Genomic DNA, 21,797 nt, shown 5'->3' on the forward strand with positions numbered 1-21,797 from the left:
GAAACTTGCTAGGCAACCGCAGTTTCCTGGCTCCAACTTGGTGTGGGAGGTTCCACACGGCTGGATAAAGTGGGTCAGAGCCACAGAGAGAGAGAGAGAGACAGAGGGAAATGAAAATAATGTAGGCTAATACAGCATATTGAACAAAGTAGTTAACATAATGTTATTCGATGATATGTTATTATTTCTCCATGAATTGTTATGTAGCCTACTTATACTATGCAGCAAATATCTAACATCTGGAAAATTCTAATATCTTTTTTGATCAATCTATTAGCTACTTAAAGGGTTGTTTACTTGCTTCCAATTATTATTTTTTGTTGGTTAATCACTAATACAGTCTAATTGATAGCCTACAGTTAGGCTAGTGCAGGGCTTCTGCCCTTATGTGGCATTTTGCCCCTAAAATTTAAGGCAGTGCAAGTAGATTTTTTTATCCACTTGTGCATGTGCAACCAGTAGGCCTACCGTAAATCTGTTTTATTTTTAACACTGGTGAAACTTGGAAGAGGCGACTCAAAGAATCTGGTAGCCTATCTGCAGTGGCGGCTGGTGGTCAAATTAGTTGGGTGGGCTAATAAATAAATTATACCCATTAAATGGTTAACACAGCAGTAGCTCAAAGTTAGGGTTATCCCATCTCACAAAAGTAGGCCTATAGCAACTAACTAGACCTACACACTGCATTAAGTAGAAGGGTCTAGTCCAAAAAAAAAAAACAGTCTCTCTCTCTCACACACACACACACACACACACACACACACACACACACACACACACACACACACACACACACACACACACACACACACACACACACACACACACACACACACACACACACAGTCTCTCTCTCTCTCTCTCTCTCACACACACACACACACACACACACACACACAGTCTCTCTCTCTCTCTCTCTCTCTCACGCACGCACACACACGCACGCACGCACACACACCCGACGATATTGCTCAATTAAAAAAAAAAAAAAGAAGACGATATATGCAGCTCATATCGACGGCCTTTCTGGTCTGTTATCGCCATGTCATTTAAGTCTGGTGCTCCAAGTGAGTTTAGAAACTAGATTCTCCACTTCGTTCATGTTAGCAAAGATAGGCTAATTTATAGCAGTAAAGTAGGCTAATGCTACCTGTGATGCTAGCGCCTAGCGCCGCTGTTTCTGTCTTCTCCCTCCCACAACAACACAACTTTTCCTCCGGTTCCTGTCATTGGTCTGAAAACAGCGGTGTTGGGCTAAATGAAATTAGCCCCAATGACAAGTGAATCAAGGGGGCGGGACATGGCACCTGTCAATCACTGACCCTGCGTCAGCCCGCTGCTGATTGGTCAGAACCGATCGGCCTGTGGGCTGAATGAAATTAGCCCCAACAGTCAGTCAATGGCGAGGGCGGGACATGGCACCTGTCAATCATCCACAGTGGGAAAATGAATGAGAGCAGACTCGGTGAGCTGGGGCTGATTAAAATTAGCCCATTTAGAGATATCCTGTGTTTTTCTTGAAACTATTTAATATTGTTGCCAGTTCCGATTTTACTGAGACAATCTTAGAACAATCTTTTGTATGTTATTTAGAGAATATTTTTTCCTCATCTTTTGTTGTGTAATGCAGGGAGGGCTTAGCCCCACTAGCCCATTGATACCAGCCGTCACTGCCTATCTGTCATTACAGGTGGCAGGGCAATGTGTGTGAGGAGGAGGATCATTTGTTTTGCAAGTCGATTTATGTCGTGCACCCCTAAATTTTCTGCTTGCGCTCCTAAAATTTTAAGTTAGGGGTCACTGTGCTCCTAGTAAAAAAATGTTAGTGTGGGGCCCTGTGTTAGCAGCTTGAAAAGAATGCATCTTGCACTTGATGATAATAATGATAATAATTTGTTAACACAAACACACATTATACGTGTTCATTGATATGACAGCGAAACAACACTCAACAAAGTATTTCAAAAGAAAAAGAAACAATTTATTACATTCTTAAAACCACATATAAGGTATCCCATTGGACAACAATATATATCGAGCTGTGTGACTTGGACTAGTAATATACCTCTTGTACATTTTGTCATACAGGGAAAGAGAAGGGTGACAAACTATTGTTTTTTGTTTGTACTTTTCCTAATCTTTCTTCAATTTAAAAAAAAATAGATCACTGACTTTACAAGACAAAAGTGGAGACATGTAAAGAAAAAGGTGGATAAAAGACTGACAAATAAATGAAAATCACAGCAAAAGAAACATTAAACCCCAATAATGAAATCCATTTTTTAAGTCCAACTGATTTGTTTATTTTTTTTATCTTTTAATTCCTATGTCTCTTAAATTTATTGTTACAATATTAGGACAAACGGGAAGGGCGTTGACACTTTGTGAGTAACATTCACAAAAATAGAACTTACGTCCACAGTGATTATGGTTATGGGTCTCATCTTAGGTGCAAAGGTGTGAAGAGTACAAGGCTAAAAGACGACACTGGTAATAAAGGGACAAGAGATCACAGCTAGCTCCCTGAGTGGCAAACAGCAGGTCCTTAGACTCTGCTCACGAACTTCACAGCACCCCAAGTAAGACATTATAATCATCTCAATGCTATTACAATGTGTGATATTTCTGCACATGAAAAATGTAAACAGTTATGGATGATCTTGTGTGACTGATGTGGAATAAAAAACTAAAATATTAAAACAGATTGACTGAAAACTATTAAGTCTTACTGGCGTTGAGGCCCAACTCAGGGGGGCAGCTGGTAGCTCTGTCTGGCCTTAGACTAGTGTCCAGTGAGAAAGAGGAAAGTATAAGTGCTTGGTATTTGGACAAGTGTTGGGTTAAGGGACTAAAGGAGAGGGGAACAGCAAATGTACAAAATAATACAGTTGCTCCAACCAGCAGGGAGGTTTTATGATACATATTATGGACCATCGTCATCCCGGCCTTTAACCAAACATGAAACATTATGAGTGAAAGACAGTTATATTACACCTTACTCCTCTGACTGCTGGTTAGAAATAGGGGCGGGGGAGACCCTGCGTGTCCCCTTTTTTTTTTTTTTTTTTTTTTTTTACAGTTCATGAAGTCATCTTTTGCCTTGCTTTCTCTGTTACTTAGTGTCCTGTTTGTCCTCTTGTCTCTTGAGGCAGGGGGACAGCAGCAACAGTGCAGACTGAAAGCTCTCCATTTAAATGCAAGGCAAAGTTTTTTCGCCTTTGTTTGGGTACACTGCCTCCCCTGCTGTGTCGTATCTGCAACAAGTGTCCACCCCATCTCTTGCGCAATGCCCGCGCCTAACCCAGTTGGGTTTGCCGTCATGGGCAAGAGGGGGTTGTTGCCACGGAAACCTGAGAGTACTGTCAAGAGAGGAAAAATTGTCCAGAAAAAGAGTCCAAAAATCCACCATCCTCACGCATCCATCTTTTTTTGTCCTCTAACTTCTTACTATCCACTTTTCTCTCCCTTTCTCTCTGAACTGAACACACATTCTAACACTCTCCATATACTTATATAGTCATCTATTTACATTCTTATTTAAAATATTTGTTTATAAATGTGTATATAAATTAAAGATAATTTCATCTTGTCCTGTCTCTAAGTGGCATTTACAAGGAAAGGGGTGTGTGGGACTGAGGTTTCTCATTGCATTACAAGAGCCTACAAAAAGGCAGCACCGAACACCGTCTAAATGTGTGAAACTGGTTCTCAGCTGATGAAGGTCAGCCTGAGCCATGAGTTAATATCATATCTGTGTGTATGTCTTTCTATGTCAGAGAAAAATGCTCATGATCTTGGTCCCTAAGTGATGGTCAGTACAAGCATATTGTCTGTATGAATACATATCTGTACCATACTGAGATGTAGAGAGATGTATTGAGCTGTATTAACAGTGAGACCTGTTGATCACGACTTCATTCTAATACTAATGTGTAAAACTCTGTCTCTGAGCGGCAGGGTTGTACATTCACTGTTGTTGGGTTCTGGTGTGTGCACTGGTGCTTTTCCATGAGGTACATTCATAACTGGTTGGGTGATCCACTGTGGATCTGATCTTAAACAAGTGTTAGAACTTGGAGCTTGGAGCTGTTACATGCTAAGTGGGCTGCTGTGTTAGTATTACGGTGCCCATCCGCTTGTTGTTAATGCTACAATTTGCAAAGGACCATGAGCATGTGTGGTCTGTAGTGTAAGGTGCTTTGCCTGCTGGGAAAGCGGAGGACTACTTTGGGATCATGGGAGACGGAGTATTAAAAGTCCTGGATTGTCTCTTAACTGCTGGTTGTTGAGCTTCAACATCTCTATCCTTCTTTGTCTCCTCCTCTTGCTTCCCTATCTCTGAATACACTCTCTGCATCTATCTTTTGTTTATCTGTCTGTCTAGCTGTCCGTGGAGTCCGGCAGAGACATCTCGCTGCCAAACACCTCCCTGTACAGTGGTGGGAAACTGTAGGCGGTCTCCGGGTGGACCAAACGGAAAAACTCCAGTTTATCGATGTGGAGGTTACAGATAGACTTCATTGTGGGCAGCATGGATACCATCTGTGGGGACAGAGGAGGTACAGGGGTCAATGTCTGTGCTGTGTACATAACTGTATGTGTTTAAGAAGAGTGGTGACTGTTTGTCTTTACCTTGTCCAGTTTCTCATCAGAAGCGCCGCTCTTCTGTAGACTGTGCTGCAGAGCCAGGTAGACTTTCTCCTGGAGTTTCTGAACCTTTTGGCCTTCTGTCAGCCAGGGTCGATCTACATGACAGAAAATATTATCCCTTTAACACCAGAATCAGAATGACTTTATTGTCATTGCATGTTCAACATACAACAAAATTAGCTGTCTTTCATAAAATAACAAAAAGAAAAGAAATGGTATCCACTCACTCTACTCAACCACACGCACATACAGTTTGTTCAGTTTCTTTCGAAACTCGGTTCATGCAATATGATGTAAGTGAAATATTCAAGCCAAAGACATTTCTGTTTGGGTTGCACATGTAGTATTTGGTTTGTTTGGAAACTGAAAATGGCCTGGCCATGGACTCTAAAGAAATCTGAAGAATAAACCACAATAATAAACTGAAAACCTTCATTTTAGAGACATCTGCAAGAAAAAATTGACAGTAAGAAAAACTATTGTGATGACTGTTGATGTTGTTTATCCTACACTTGTTTTTGAATGTCAGAGCGGCCTTCTTTACTAAAGATAGAGAAACACTCAGTACATCGCTATTATTCTGCAGTGTAACAAGCACTTCCTCTTGAACGTGTTTGGGTTTGTGGTCGTAAATGTGAGCAAGAAAGACGAACAGAAGAACAATAATCACCTGGGGATAGAAGGACGGCAGCGCTGAACAGAGCCATCTCTTCATCAGATAGCTGTAGACGGCAGAGTGCTTTTCCAAGGTCTAACACTGCGCTGACCAGATCATCACACCCTGCACAAAAACAGGACATAGTTTAATAAACTGACAACAGCTTGAAAACATCAGCAGCTCTTCCACATTAGATGCAAGAGATAACCGGGAAAGCCGACAGCGAACAGTGAAAAGACTGATACACCACCTCCAGTGAAGGTTCCCACAATTAAATTAAACCAATTTCTCTCTTCTTTTAAAAAATCAATTAAAAACATCTAACAATGACATACTGCTGTGCTGAGTGACACGACAGACATTTTAGCTAATGTTTCCTCCAATTACTTTAACACACTGTTTACTTTTGTGTTAAATGATGTTTGTTGCACAGTTGGTGGCACTAAAGAGGCAAATTATTCAGAAATTGAGGGCCAGCATGCTGTTTAAGATTTTCCAATTATTTAGCTCTAGCTTTAACAAACTGCTGTTGACAAGATTGACATTGAAAAATATTCAGGATTGTTTTAAGAAGAATTATCACAGTCATTTAAGTTGAAATAAAGAATTTTGTTAGTCGGTAAAGAGGCGCATCTCTACAAGCTGTTCATAATGGATTGAGAACTGTGGGAGTCAGGGCATTTTTTTACACAGTGAAGGTAATTATTGCAGAGTGCGTATGAGACTTAGAAAACACATGAAAAACACAAGATGCTTTAAATAATGTTTTCAAGGCTTCGGCTATGGCTACGTTCCCATGCGATCCTCACCAAGTGCTTTGAAGAACTGGGCTGAAGCAAACTTCCCATTGAAGAAAATGGTGCTGTTGTTGACGTTGAAAGACCGGCACATGCGTATGAGCAGGACCTCCAGGCAGCCTGAAATGGTAGCCACAGATAGAGGCAAACACATGGAGAGATGGGGGCATGGAGAGAGAGGGGAGTAAAGAGAAGAGGGGGAGAGAGAAAGTCCAAGATACTCCAACACACAAAACACACAACAAAATGTAAATAATTTTGACCCAGATTGGCGCAACAGCATTTACAAGATGTTTTTTTTTTTTTTTAACAGAAGTTCAAAGCATTTGCACAGTGAACAAAACATCAAACATTAAATGCATTTCATGTTACAGATATGTGTTGAACAGATGCAAAGAATAATTGTAAATTTTTGTTTACAGAATTGTGGAGTTCAGCCCAGTATTCAAACCAGGGGTGTGTCATTTATTTAAATAAATAAATAATATATAATAAATGCATGGTTAAAAAAAACAAAAAACAATACAAAAGCAAAGGTAGAAGGTTGGAGACAAAAAGAACAGGAAGGAACTAAAGTTAGCAAGTTTCAGACTCAGAGTGTGGAAACATACTCATATACGATACTCAGTGAAGTATTAGAAATTTGAGCATTGTCAGATTGTGCACTGACCTGCTTTCAGCAATATAATCTGATCATTCTGGCACAGGTCCATGAAGCCAGCGATGCGTTTGGCAAACTCCACCACGTACTGGATGGCGTTGGTGATGTGGTGTGCACACTGCTGCCACATCCACTCGGCTGACTGAAAGAGGGACACGCAAAGAAAACATGTGAGTATCCCAAGTGCCCATTAACGTGAATTAAACACAAATGAGTTGTTTGAGATCAGATCAGATTCAGATACTGATTAAATGATCTGTATGGAGGCTAACGAGCCTAGTACTGATACATTTGCAACATTAATGCTGTGAATGATTGTGATTGTGTGACAGAAGACTCGACATCAGTGAGCTTCATCCTTTACCTTGTTCTGGAAAGCACGTGTTTCCTCGGGTGTGTATTGTACCCAGGTGAATCTCTTCATGTCTTCAGCGCTGTACTGACACGTCTCCAAGTGAGATTTGACGATACTCTGAGTGATGCGCTCTAAAAAAAAACAAAAAAAACAAGTACATCTACATCAGTGCTGTCTCACTCATATTATTTGGTGGTGATGGTAGCAGGTTTTGTGCATCGGAGACAGAGAGCGAGCGAGAGAGAGAGAGGGCAGTGGAGTGTAACAGTGGTTGTTTACATATCCACAGATCGTGGCAGCGTGACCTTGAATTACCCGCTAAATGCTTTACAACACTCTGCTGTAACATCAGCAGGCTACTGGCTCCTCTGTGCATCGTTTTTTTCTGCTGGAGGTAGAGTCTGCCCCCCCCCCCCTCCTGCACTTATTACACCCAGCAGACACAATATTTACACTCTCCCTCTTTTAAAAGTTCCCTGAGCCGATTTCAAAGCCTCGCTCCAGTTTATTGTTAACGGGAACCATAAAGATGTAAAATAAAATACAAATGCATTCCTCCTCAAGGTCTCTGGAGACACCGTCTCTATAAAAGCTGCTGCTTCTTTACCTCAACAAATACCACAGAACTCCATCCTCACCCTTTTATCTGTCCCTGATTTTGATGAGCTTGTGCTGGTGTACACTATCTATCTGTTTCTTATCGCTTGTTTCTTACTTGTTTGTTTTGCCCCTGTAATCGTGCCCTTGTCCTGTTTTGCTGTTCTATCTGCCATGTATTATTTTTTTCTTTTGCAACCTATTTATGAGATATGTCCTTGTGCTGTATCATTGTTTTTCATTGAATTCACTTTGCTTTTAGAAATTAAATTCAATTTGGGTCTATTCAATTTATTATATAACTTTGTTTTGCTCATTCTCAGCAAGGCATAGTTGAAAATATACTGCAAATTCTCTAACAAAAGCACGTAGGGAATAACTACATTACCATGCAGTACATTTTTATATTTATATAATACATTTATATAACATCTTGTAAACAGTAAACTCTCCTGATTCTGTCTCCAGCTGCTAAAGAGTTTGTGGTATTCTAATGCACGCTATGAAAAATGATTTGTGATCCTACATGTTTGTACTCACCAAGGTCTGTTATTGAGCAGTCATCAGGCAGATGGTCCAGCAGTGCATGTGTGTGTCCCAGCAGATGTGTGTGAGAGTGTGTATGCAGGAGCTGTATCCCGTTGCCGTCTGGCCCGTCCAGCATAGTTTGCTGCGGGGAATTCTGATTGGACAAGGATGAGGAAGAAGAAGAGGAAGAAGAGGACGATGAGTTGGAGGTGTTCCCGGTGCTGCCTCCTCCGCCTCCGAGCAGCTCCAGGTTGCAGTACTCGCTGGCCTCCTCGGGGGTCAGCGGCAGGTCGAACAGGTCGGGCAGCGCTGCGATGTCGTCCAGGTCGCTGAGGGTGGAGCTGGAGCCCCCGCTGCTGTAGGATCGGCTCAGACCCTCTTCGCCGTCCTCCCCACTGCCTCCGCAGACTCCGTCCTCCCGCGGTAAGGACAGAGTTGTAGAGCCTCCGCCACCAGAGCTCACACACTCCTGGGACTTCTGGTGCTTTTGAACCTCAGCGTAGAGGCTGTCACGCTGCTTCTTCGACATGCGACCGAACTTTACAGCTGCAGAGAGAAAACACAGTTTATTATTATAGTAGACATACAAGAACAGATTGTTGTCACGTTTTGCAATTTTTATGTGGCAAAACTATAAATTTCAAAATATCTGCAGCTGTAACCATCTGATTGTATTGTATTCTACTCTCACACAGATTCCTTCTGCCACCTTATCCACAAGAACTGTATGTTCCAGTCCCTATATCCAGTTTGCATTATGACACTTGATCCCCTCTCCATTATGTATAAATACTGTATTTGTTTTCTCTCTGCAGTCCGCAGAAAAGGGAAGCAAGTGGTGAACCTTGTTACAAAAGCTGATGTGTTCCACTACTTGCCAGGGGCTTCAAATTCTCCTCGTATCAGCTTTAAATTAAAGGCCTATGCGCTCCAGGCTGCACTGGAGACTTACATATCTACCCCCTAATGTAAGTGAGAGTCTCAGTTTAACCAAACTCAGCTGGGGTGCATTTTTTAAGTTTACCACCGAATGTCATGGTTTAAGGAAGTATTTTGTGGAGGGTACAGTGTGTTCTTCATGTGTTTACCATCTCTGCTCATGCCCAAAGCCAGACACTTCTGTAGGCGACAGTGCTGGCAGCGATTACGGTTTGTACGGTCAATCAGGCAGTTCCTCTGGCGGGAACACGAGTACATGGCATTGTTCTGCTGGCTGCGACGAAAGAAACCCTAGATGCACACAAACACACGTACACAGACACTGTAAATGACAGCACAGTTTGAATAAAACATGAAAGTTTTTAAAGTTTGGGAGCGCTGGTTGACTCTCTGTGTTTCCTCCTCACCTTGCAGCCTTCGCAGGTGATGACTCCATAGTGGATTCCTGAGGACTTGTCCCCACAGATCTTACAGGGGATGACCTCGATTTGAGCTGCAGGACCAAAGACAACAACATAGAGAGGTCAGAAAGCTGCTGCATAACGCGTCTTAAATTTTACACAGAAAGCTTAAATTGAGTGCTCAGTAAGGTGCTGCCGAGACATCTTTGGCTTGTTCAACCGAGTCATACGGTGAAAGGTTGCCAAAAATAGTTAATGACTAAATGCAAACGCGCATTAAGTAACATGATGCATTCATTCTAACACACACACTCTCAGAAACCTATAGTTGGCATAGATTCAATATCTGATTCACTGTAATGACAGTCAGTGGGACTTATCTGAATGCTCTTCTGAACCACTGCTAAAAAACCTCTTTGACCTGAGCCCTACATACTTTTGAAACTCTTGTTGTTTTATTTATCAGTGAAGGGTCTGCAGTGTACTGTTGTTTTTGGACAGGCCTCTTCTTCTTTAGTCTCATTAGATCAGCATCTAATTTTACCCAGTAGCCATTTCTATGTCACTTAACACTTTCACTTTATCTGTTGCATTAATGACACATTGTCCATAAACATTTGAGCCATAATACACAGTAAACACCGTCCAAACCTGGCAAAACAGTTTAAAACCCAATATTGTTTGTTTGACTGAAATAGGATTTCCTCTTGCTTAAAGACATTTTGCTTTTACTTTTCCATCCTGAAATACAATCAGCCTTTTACAGTTTCTCCATCACTGTAGTGCAGACCAACCGCACAATTTTCAGATCTCTTCTTTTGCACGCCATTTCTCTTCTCGCTATCATGTTTTCTCCAGCTATAAACCTCTGACAAAATAAGGTTCTTTGTATCTTCTATAGTCCTTAAAAAAGGTTGCCCATGCTTTTATCTCATCACAGTCAGACGGCTGTTTCTCCGTGTACTCATCGCTCGGTAAGAAGGCCATCTCCTGTCTCCTGCTGATACAAAACCCAGCTGCAAGGCTTTTGACAATTTCAATCAGTTCTTGTGTTACAACTATTCCCTCCTCCCTTTTCTGAGAGGCCTGGATTTCAAATTTGAATCAAACATTTCACTGATAATATTATAGGCTTTAGATACAAAGATATATTTAATGTCAGTCCTCTTTGTGCAGCCTGTGATCCTTGGGTGGGTCCTGGTTGAAACAGGTTCCTATGAATCCCTTTCTTGTAAAAGCAGTACTTCCTTTCATCTGGAGGCCTTCATCTGGACACAATGTTTTACTGTTTGTCATTGTATTTTCTTCTTCCTCTCTTTTATGATGCTCTATGATGTCTGATCTTTGCTGCATTGTTTGGTAGAACACATGATTAATTAACAACACTATGCAAATTATGCATGTGTTGTTATTCGTATTAGATAATCATTAACACATTTTCGAAGAAACAGGTCGCAACATGAGTCATACCCTGTTCTTTGCGCCAGCGTGTAGAGCAAAGTACAGAATGTAACAGCGTAACATCAATTAAGTCACGCAATTTCTTTTTCTTTTTTTCTCTTGATGGCAACAACCCTACAGACAAACCATTCCACAAGTGAGTACACGCAGTGCAAGGGAAGATAACTTGCCATGAACTGTGTTTGTCTGCACCCTGTATGTGGCCCCCATGAGGGAAGAGAGTACACAAACAGACATGCAATCACATGACACTCGCACATATGACACATACACAAAGACTCCTTCTTTCTTGATTGAAATATCACAAGACAGTTGCTGTTCAGCTTTACTGTCCGTGCAATATTTAGACCTATTTACAAAATCAGTATTTGTGCTGCCTGTGTTGGGACCATGTACGGAAAACCGCTCAGTGATTGGGGAGGAATTGTTGCACTCTTAGGTATTGGAAAACACAACTTTTCCATCCCTTTTCGCCTTTAATGACACAGTCGGCTGTCTCCACTCCTAAACTGTTACTAAAATACTCCAACTGATCAGGGCAGCTGCAGGCATGCAATGGAAAAATATCTCCCTCCCTCCCTCCTTCTCTTTCTCTCAGGTTCCCCTCCACCCCTCCCTCATCTCTCGATTATATAACTCCTGTCTGTGAGCATTCCTCACAACACTCATTCAGCGGGCTCACTCTAGCAACACCGAAACCCCGCCCTCCTCAGACTCTCTCTTTCCCACTGGCTGAGCGGCGTTCCAGCCTCCTTGGTATTGGCTGAGTCATCCGTCACTCAAGCGCGGTAGCCTGTCAGCCCATGTGGACATTCTGTCCTACTGACACACTTTCCCACTGCAGGGGGAAGAGGGAGGGAGGGAGGAAGGCGAGCGCGTTCACGGCACTCCGCAGACCAGTTTTAAGGTGGAACTATAGCAACCATCAGACTTCCCCATTTAATATTTCCCCTAAGGCCAATACCCGGCATTAGAAAACTGACTATGTTACATAACAGCTAAATTAACAAGAGAGAAGATGATAACAAGCAAAGAAAAACTGCTCATACCTGTTCAGTTACTACGCAACAGAGCTCTCTTAAACCAGTTTCTCAGAAGTCTATTTCTGTGTTGAGTGATTGCTTTACAATGATCAAACATTGTCTTGTGTTATTAGTATAAAACCACATTTGATTTGACCATAACAGCGTGTACTGTAACTGGCTACAGTCCACTCAAAGCAGACAAACTCTGAACTTGAATGTCAGCTATTTAGCCCCCACCCCTCTCCCCAGTCTTCGACACTGAGCTTCTGCTTCAACCCAGTCTATTCTTGTCCTGTGCTGAGAGCCAGAATTACACAGATGCCCAGCCACCCACCCCTGTTGCTACAACCACTCACAGGCTACATGCTTTCTCACTCCTCTTCTCTTATTGACCGCGGATATCCAGACAAAACCCAGAGACAGTAAACCCAGATTCATCTCCCTAATGTTCCTTTATATAACAAGATTTTCTCATTTATTAACTGGTAAATGAAAAAATACTGTGCAGTTAAACCAATTACCCACATGCAATGAATTAATAAGTGCAGAAAATGAACAGGGATATCTTGAATGGCTCACTGATCCAGTAGAGACAAAAAATAGAGCTGTAGATAACAATGATTTAAGTTATTAAATACTTATATATTATTTTCTTGATAAATTGATCAATTATTTGCTCTAAAAAGACATACAACATTTTCAAACTTTAGACCAACTGTCTGCAACCCAAAAGTAATCAGCTTACTATTATGCAAGTCTAAGAAAACCACCACATTTGCATATTTCAGAAGGTGAAACCAGTCTATCCAAAAGATAATTATAAAATGTTGCCAATTAATATTCTGTACATCTACAAATTGAGTCATTTGCTAAAAACATTGTTATGAGATGAATTCCCATTGAAAATAAGCTTAGTAAACAGAAGACAAATTCAACTGACAGTGCTTTTAAAAGCAGTAGTCAGACTTAAAGAAACATTTACCTTTAACCCTGAATATCATTGTTGACCTGTGCTACAACGCCAGTCTGAGGCATCTGACCTTTAGCACTGCGGAGTGATCCAGCATTCCAACACCATCAATACTAACTCTGTTTTCTATTGTGTTGCATAAGGGACACGTAGCACTTCACCTTTATTACCCACTGACACGGTAACTTACAAAATGTTAGCAGGGATGCAGTAAATGAGGTAAAATTGCACATGTGGCGAGCACAGAAAGGTGTTTGATCAGTTGACAGCTAGTTTGTGTGGCACACCCAAGCCTGTCCACCAAATAAACTGGGAGCAGATGATTTTTAATAGCTCAGCTACAAACACGTTGGCCCCAGTGTGTTTATCAATCGGCTAAATGTGTAACTGCCTTATCTCTGCAAAAGCCTAATTCAGTATGGGTGGGGCAGGGAGAAGCAGTAAAAAAAAAAAAAAAAAATCACTGACTTTGTGCTTCCAATAGTTCAGTTCTCTGTATCTAATGTGGAGCAAACAGCCAACAATTCTCCAACTGGAGCCTCCTGCCAACAGTCAGTGTGTCAGTGTGTCAGTAGTGTGACAAAGAGTAATAAATGTATTTTGACCGTCCACATGTGCGCAGACACATATGCGTAGAAACCAACCACACAAACCACTTCCCCATTTTAGAATTGAACAGACAATTTTAACATGAGTACATTTTGTTCGTGTTTGCGAGTTAAACACGTCACAATAATGTGCAGACTGCTACCAAGCAACAGATTGACTCAGGGCTTGGTTTTTTTTTAATATTACCTGCTCATACAAATGACTGACAGCATAGAAGGACTCACTCAGTAGGAGGTGGGGGGCCTTGTGTTTGAGCTGCAGACATTAACAGCACTGAGGCACTTGTTGTGTCATGCCTCGCAGTTGGGCGTAGGCTTACAGTGCAGCACCGAGCTAGATCACAACAGCCCACTGTGGACATCCTTGTTCTTCAAGTGGGGAGATGTTTTTCCATATTATTTGAATTTCCGCATTATTTTATTAACTCCTACGTTACCTCTGTCATATCCTCATATACATAATAAAACATTGTTTCCACATCCCCTGGCTGAATCCAGGAAGGCCACTGTCTTACTGCTTATACTTTTTACATTGTAGCTCACACAACTCTCACTAAACACTTATATGTCACCCTCTAGGGATGATCCCATTTAAAACATAACATTGGTGCTGAGACTCAGCATATACATATTTACAATGTGGCTCTTAGGCTGTTGGTGCATTCAAATCAGAGCCTCTATTTTAAAAAGATGCAAATACCAGTGGAGGCCAAGCTGAGGCCCACAGAGGGGGGTGTAGAGCGCAGCTAAGAATTTCATAGGCCTCCTCCAGCGAGTGTCAGTGTATGACATGAGTCTTATGATCTTTCACTATGTTTACATGTACTGAATGAAGTGCACTCTTCTGTCCTGTGTAATGTGCCAGAGGAAGTGTCAGAGGTCGCGACATCACAACAGGCTTCTTAAAGTCTGCAATCATGCCAGGACTGCTGGAATGACTCAACAATTTGGACGAAAATGATCCTGGTTACAAATATGCACAAGCATGTTCAAACTGGGATAAAAATGCTGACATGCTTTTCTGCTGAAACCCAGTGACTAACCTACATTTTCACTGCAATAGGCTAAGAAAGGGCCATGGTTTGTTTACATTTGGATATCCTGCCAGAAAAGGACCCTCCCTCCACCAGAGGCCCCCTCTGCTTAGTCCTCCATCCCTCTCTCTCCCTCTCTCCCACTCACTCCCCCTTTTACAGCAAGAATTCATCTCTTTCCTCCCCTACCAAATCGTAATAAAAAAGAAAACTACTTATAATCTAATCTCCTGTCCAGCATGATAAAAGTCTGTAATGTTGGCCTTGTTCAGACCAAAATCCCCTTCAATGCACCAGGACAACAGAACCAAACATGAGTAAATAGTAAGAGATAGCTTGTTTAAATCTGTGCAAGTGAAGCAGAAATTGCTGCAGGTTGATAAGTTTCAGTTTGTATTTTCAGAGGTTATGTAGCAAGGCTAATTATAAATATGATTAATGCACATACATTGTATGATCATACTATAAAAATATACATTTCATCATAGCCTATATTACTTTGACATTACATTTTAGGTCTATTTTTATTCATTCAATTTTTAATCATAAATGTTTTTGAATGTCACAGGCCGTAGCCCGACAGCTACAAACAGCCTGCCTAGTCAATAACAGTCATCTGCTCCCCCACTGCCCAAGTTCAAGCTCAGCCTGTGTCAGGGAGTGACACGTTGTAGGACGCCCGTCACCGAGCGCCTGTAACCGCACATGGTGCTCCACGTCCGGCTGGGCGCTTCCCACAGCCGCTCCCCCTCCCTCCGCTACCAACGCTGTATAATGTTGGGTGACATAACTAGGTCAGTGGAACAGCCAGTTTCCCTCTCCCTCTGTACGCTCACGCAGTCGGCCATGCTGGCACAGCCATCACGTCACAACAACACCACAACTACACCAGCACTGCTTGGATTCATCTTGTAAAATTACCAGCATTCATAAAAAAGTTTGCAGGAATCTTTAGGACTGTTATTTTTCAACATGTAGCTTATGCTTATTTTAAAAAAATAGATGATTGCATAGATTGCCAATAAACACCAAAAGTAAAATAAAAAAAATAGATAAATGTATTCTTCTTTAGTGCAACGGTGCAAAACTTCCTCTATTTTATGTTCTTAATTCACCCGATAAGATCCCTGATAAAATCGAATAACATCTTGATTACATAATTCTAGCTTTGGTTAACAACAACCTCCCCTCAGCCCCTCCCTCTCCTTATTGCATAACTCTAACATGGATCCTCTGGCAAATTTTGCAGAAGGGCTTCCAGGTGCGACACCACTCACATTTGCTCACAAACACACAGGTTTTGCCCCTGAGATGCAATATGAAGCACAAACATTCATGTGCACGATTACATTTTTTTAATTTTGTTCTGATTGCAATGTAAACAGACTTTGGGGATAATTAAAATAACAAAAAAGAGAATTGCAAAGTGGTAAAGTTAATAGTCCTGAGCACCATGCCTCCAGCTCGCCCTCGCTTGCATGTTGAACTTGAGTGTGGAGCATGCAGCCTTGAGCTCTGTGCAGCGATAATCCAGTCATGAGGGATTAATGCGTACTGGGAGGAAAACAGGCGCACTCGGGTCCCTGTGCGCACACATGTGGCCGTTCCAGCCCGTTCACAAACACACACAACACGCACACACATACACTGCGACGTTTCCCCAAGTTCATCTAGAGGATGCGGGGATTTATTATGACAATGAAAGCAACTTACCTCTCATTTTGATGTTTTCTTTTTCAACGACGAAAACTCGACTACATGTGTCAACTGTGGGTGACAGGATAGAGAATAATGCGCCAGAGTACACTGGCTCTGTCAATATTAACTTCGTCCCGGGGCTGCAGACAGCTCTCGTAAAGCACGACCCTCAAAAACAGGAGGAGGGGGAAGAGAAAAAAAACTACCCGAAAACTCCTCTCCTTTATCGCTCGGTCAAGTCCGAGCTAAACGAAAGAGTGAAGAAAGTCGCTTTGGATCGCATCGTAACCGACTGTGCGCACTGGCGAATAGATTTGGCTCAACTTTTTTGACAGAATAGTCCCACGGTGGACGAGCGGTGTTTCGGCAGCCCCCCTCCGCGCTGTGACTCTCCGCCTGCTTTCCTCTCAGTCTACCCTGCTAACCTACTTTCTCCAAGCGTGGACTCTCACATGATCTCACTGCCGTCAGCTCCTCTCACAGCTCTCGCGGGGGCGCGCAGTCGGGAGCGAGTTTAAGGTGGCTGCCGTGCAAATGATTGACTGCACTGCTCGCTTCTTACTGACTCTCAGCGGTGATCGGTAGTGAGGAATAAAAGATCGCCGCTTCCAGGAGGTGATAGGAAGGCGATAAGTTCTTCTTTCAAACAGATATGACTTTATTGCTCTCTGACACTTCCCCTGACTGGACACCGGTTACTGTAACAGTTGAGCAAAAAAGCCTGTTAACCTCTCACTATGGTTCATATTTATGATAGATAAATAAATAAATAAATGAATAGATGAAGACAACAAGAAGCTATCTGACAGGTTCTGTGTTTACTAAAGAGTTGACACCTTTGAGTGTTTTTTTTCTTTCTATTTGCCTTGATGGTGTTGACTTGGATGGCTTTATGTAATCGCCTGATGTGCACGAGCTTGCACAAATGTTGCTTTTAGGTGATAGGAATCTCTCAAAAAGCATTAACAGCTGATCATCAATTAATCATTTCTGGTCAGTAAACACATTAATCAGCCCCACAGCAGAATGAAATAAGATAGAATAGCACTGGGGACACCTGTTTTGGGAAAAGAACAAGAAAAGAGAAAGAGGGAAATTCATTTTATAGGCAATAAATACACAATATGGAGTTGCTGCATTGACCTTGAGGACGTGTAAAATACTTTACTCGAGCCTGTGCAATCAAACCAGCTTTGTTTCCCTTAGTATGCTCGTCTGCGCTGGGAAGAATAGGCTGCTTTCCCAATGATTGCTCACCATCTTTATACCTACTCTCTGTGGAGTTTCCCCCAGAGTTTACACCCACTGACCTCACAGCGTTTGATTCACAGCTGTCTGGTTCCTGTTTCTGATCTGGACATGCAGGAACATATCACAGGATTACTGCTGTAACAGTTACAGCTTATTTCTTTAACTTCTGTGTATGTGTTTGCATTTTAGCCGCACTGTTTGCCAAGTTTCTTCCCCCAGTAAGCGTACAAAATGATATTATTGGCTCATATGAATCATCTCATGTTTTTTTTTTTTTTTTTTCAAAGTTACAGCTCACTTTGCATAGGGTCTATTAATGAATGAGGGAAAAAAAGTATTCATGATGCAGGTTCTGATGTAAATGTGTACTTGGGACAGTGTGTGACTGTTGGTGCTGATTGGGAGGGGGGGAGGGGGTGGGGCTGTAGAGGGTGGCCTTATGATGCAATGTTCTGGCAGCGATGTTATGAAACAGCATGAAGGCAGAGATTACTCAAACTAGGTTAGTGGAGCAGCCGAGCACAGAGCACCTACAGTCACAGATTCTTTTTCTGTTTCTCTCTCTCTTTCTCTCTCCCTCTCACACACACACACAGACGCACATTCCTTTGTTTTTTCCTCTCCAAGCCCCTTTTCCTCTGCCTCTTCCTTGTTTTGTTTTTTAATACGTAATCGCTTATCTCTTCTTGTATTTATGCACTTCCTTGCCTCCTTTATGTCAGCCAAAGTGAACCATATCCTCACAGTTTGATGTTGATATTAATGTACACATGTTTAAATCCTTATTTTTTTTCCTGGCCTTTCCTGCACATTTTTCTTTTCGTTCTCAGCCGTTTGTGTCTGCTGTTTTTCCCTTTCTCTCCCTCGCCCCGCGCACATCTCCTCTAAAGCCCCTCTGTTCTATGTCTCCCTTGACAACGGCAGTGACACTTTGACCTTAGCTCTTACGTAACCGCTGTGCAACTCAGTTAGATGGCAGTGGAAGAGGGGAGAGAGGGAGAGAGGGAGAGAGGGAGTGGGAAGAGGAGGAGGAGGAGGAGGACTTCAGCATGGCTTCGTATATGGCAGACATTTTGTTGCCCGATGATCAAGAGGTGAAGGAAGAGACAAGGAAGGAGGAGAGCGAGGAGAAGCAGGAGGATTTTTTTTGGAAGGCCGCCAGCAGCAGCATAACAGGATGAGGGAGCAGATGGGGGAGGCCTGCAGAAATGATACATAAATGGACGGATATTTACATCATAGGATGTGTGACAACAAGCAGAGCTGTAGCACACACAAGGAGGTGAAATAACCCATGTCCACTTTGCTTTGACTCCTCTCAAGTGTATAGAAAAAGGTTGCCAGAGCAACACGGACACTTAAAGTGACAGGTCTGTGGAGACAGTGATGGACAGTGGTGATCTCCCCGCAGGGAAGCATCATGATATCTTCCCTGGACACACCCACTATGGGACTATTTTAGGCTCCCAGTATAGAGTACAATAACACATTCAGGACGGGAGCTATAGGTAACGGTTACCTGATCGGTGTGCCATTATACAGACACGTCAGCATCAAGGTTTTAAAGTGCAAGGCGTTTCACATTTCTTGCCACTGACTCCTCGAGTGTCAGACAAACAGGCATTTTGTTGTTGTGCAGAATGTCTTGTTGTTAGGAATCACATAAGGTTTCTCCTGATTCAGATCAAAGCAGATGTAGCCTTGTGACTCCCCAGGGTTGAATTTAAAGGCCTCGCTCACATCAAAGACTCTTTGTAGGGATGAGGGACCAACTGTAACTGATTGGCCGCACATGGTTTCAGTGGGGCCCCATGGCCAATCTGTCTGCCTTAGCAGCATCAACTCCTCGCATTCCAGCCCAACTTCTCACACGGTATACTGTAAAACGCCTGCATGAGTTCCTATGTGAACGGTGGGAATTTAAAGCACATAGATGACAGGCAACATTGTGCTCATGTGCTTTCATTACTATGCTAATTGGTGCAATATCTGTTCATCAAAACACAAACAGCCACAGACACGTAACACACACACACACACACACACACACACACATACATGTACTGGACTGTGCCAGTGAGTTTGCTGAGATTATTTCAGGCTATTTCAGATGTAATCCCCCACTCCCTCTTCCTTCATTTAGTTAATCTCCCTGTTTTCTCCTCTCTGAAAGTACCATTAATCCCCTCCCACCCCCTCCCTGCAGCCATGGCTCTGTAATCTGGAGCTGTGAGCTTTGCTGCGTCACTAGGTCACTGTGTCAGATAGAGTAGCACTGTTCCCTCCTATCACGATCTGCTCATCCTCCTCCACTCGACTCCACTTTACAACCACATCCTATCTCCATATTCTCTATATTTCACTACTTTTTTCTTTTTTTTTTTAATCTTTCAGCTCCCGTTGCCCCCCTCTCCACTCCAGCACATCTGTTTCTCCTTTGCTCTCACTCTCTCCTTATCAGTTTCGGTTTTCATACACTCTGCAGCTCATGAGTTTGATAATGCTGCAGAGTATTATATGAGTTCAATCACAGGTCATTAGGTACGGATTTATCTCAGTCAGCATATGCACTTACAGGAAGAGCTCCAACATATATTCCTGTAGTGTCCTTGGCCTGGTTTACACTCAGTTTCACTGCTGAAAATTAGCTGTCGTGAAGCTCTGGTGCAACTTACGTATGACATAACAGAACATTCAACAGGTGTTTTAGAACATCTGCACATCTGACCGTGGGGCATTTCGAGCAAAACCTGAATGTAAGAGATGGAGAAAGAATCACAATCAGACCACTGACCATACATACAAATATTTTTAATTTCATAATATCTTAATAATGATAATTTTTTATGCAAGACCTGAACAGGGCATGGTTATGAAATGAGACTTATTTGGGCATTAAAGGCACTGATTTTCTCAATGATGTAAAAAAACAACAACAAAAAAACCCATTAAACATTAATATTCTGTCGTAAGAACAGCTTTGGTTTGACGCAACAGATTTATTTATTTATTTTCTTCTCTAAGCTCCTCTCATTCAAGTGCATGAGAGTGCGTTTGAAGTGCCCTGGACACAGTGATGATAGTGATGTCATGTACCTCAGTGCACCAATCAGGACCAAGCAACATGTGAATCAGTTGCTATTGATGGTTGGCGTGTTGTTTTGCCAACATCAATCAAATGTGAAACACACACACACACAGTTTGAAATTCCCTTATATGTAATACCTACTTTTTAGTTAGTCTATGTAATCATTAACTAACTGCTCACAGCCTGAGTAAAACTGTTTAGACTATATCAGTTTAATTGTTAAATGTGCAGTTGTGTGTCTCTTTCCAACAAACAGAATCATGACATTCTGCGTTCACACAATGGAACCACAGCGTTTCATTGCACCTTGACAGCATCTGTTCACAACCACTCTACAGTAAGAGAACAGCAGAGAAGGTATAGGCTTCTGTATTTCTCCAATACAAATAGTCACATGAATAAAGCTATAGCAACCCTCTAAACAGAGTCCCACTTCTCTAAACAACCACCACACACGTTGTTGTGTGTCTACTAAACTGAACGTATCCTTCTGACAGTTTTCTACATTCAGGCTGCAGGTATTGAAGAGCTTCTTCATGGCTCTTTGAATATGTAACAGATGTGCTGACACACACAGACACACACAGAGTTACACCTATGTTTAAATTTCAACCGTACGTCTAGGCTTGTCTTGACAAACACAACGAGCGGTGAATCTCTCTCCCTTTCTCTTTCTGTCACTCACCGTCTCCCTTGTCCTTTCCCCCACCCTTCCACATCCCTCCTCTTTTGTTCCTTGCAAAGCAGGTTCAGTGTCCACACCCATGACTGCTTGAGTTGAGTACAGGGAGAACTCAATGTGGTATTGACACGTTTATAGGTTTGAACCGTTGATTAAGGTTAACAATAAAAATGTTCAGAACAAAAGACGTGATTGAAAGTGTAAATCTGTTCATAATCACGAATGACGACCTCCGCAGGGACAAACTGTGCAGCTTTGGTCTGTGTCAACATTAACACAGAAATCTGATGCAAATACAAATATGTGCTATGCAAAGATGTGGTAACAGCAGAAAAAAAGGGGGGAGGGGGGGAGGTTGCCATGGCAACGGGGCTGTGTTTATCTCCGGTGTGA

At 42.2% G+C, this 21,797-nt stretch overlaps 1 protein-coding gene across 1 annotated transcript; it reads right to left on the reverse strand.

Moving 5' to 3' along the window:
* Positions 1–1,959: 1,959 nt before the first annotated feature.
* Positions 1,960–16,962, reverse strand: LOC146971313 (nuclear receptor ROR-beta-like). Its single transcript, XM_085805748.1, has 10 exons — positions 16,398–16,962; positions 9,593–9,678; positions 9,335–9,476; positions 8,259–8,792; positions 7,131–7,252; positions 6,776–6,908; positions 6,118–6,225; positions 5,321–5,431; positions 4,633–4,745; positions 1,960–4,542 (listed from the first exon to the last, which is right to left on the reverse strand). Exons 1-10 carry the CDS (start codon positions 16,402–16,404, stop codon positions 4,381–4,383), a joined length of 1,518 nt encoding a protein of 505 aa, XP_085661874.1. The 5' UTR covers positions 16,405–16,962; the 3' UTR covers positions 1,960–4,380.
* Positions 16,963–21,797: the final 4,835 nt, after the last annotated feature.

Source organism: Trachurus japonicus, chromosome 17 (assembly GCF_045865225.1).
Source record: "Trachurus japonicus isolate A0001 chromosome 17, Traja_1.0".
Lineage (NCBI taxonomy): Eukaryota > Metazoa > Chordata > Actinopteri > Carangiformes > Carangidae > Trachurus > Trachurus japonicus.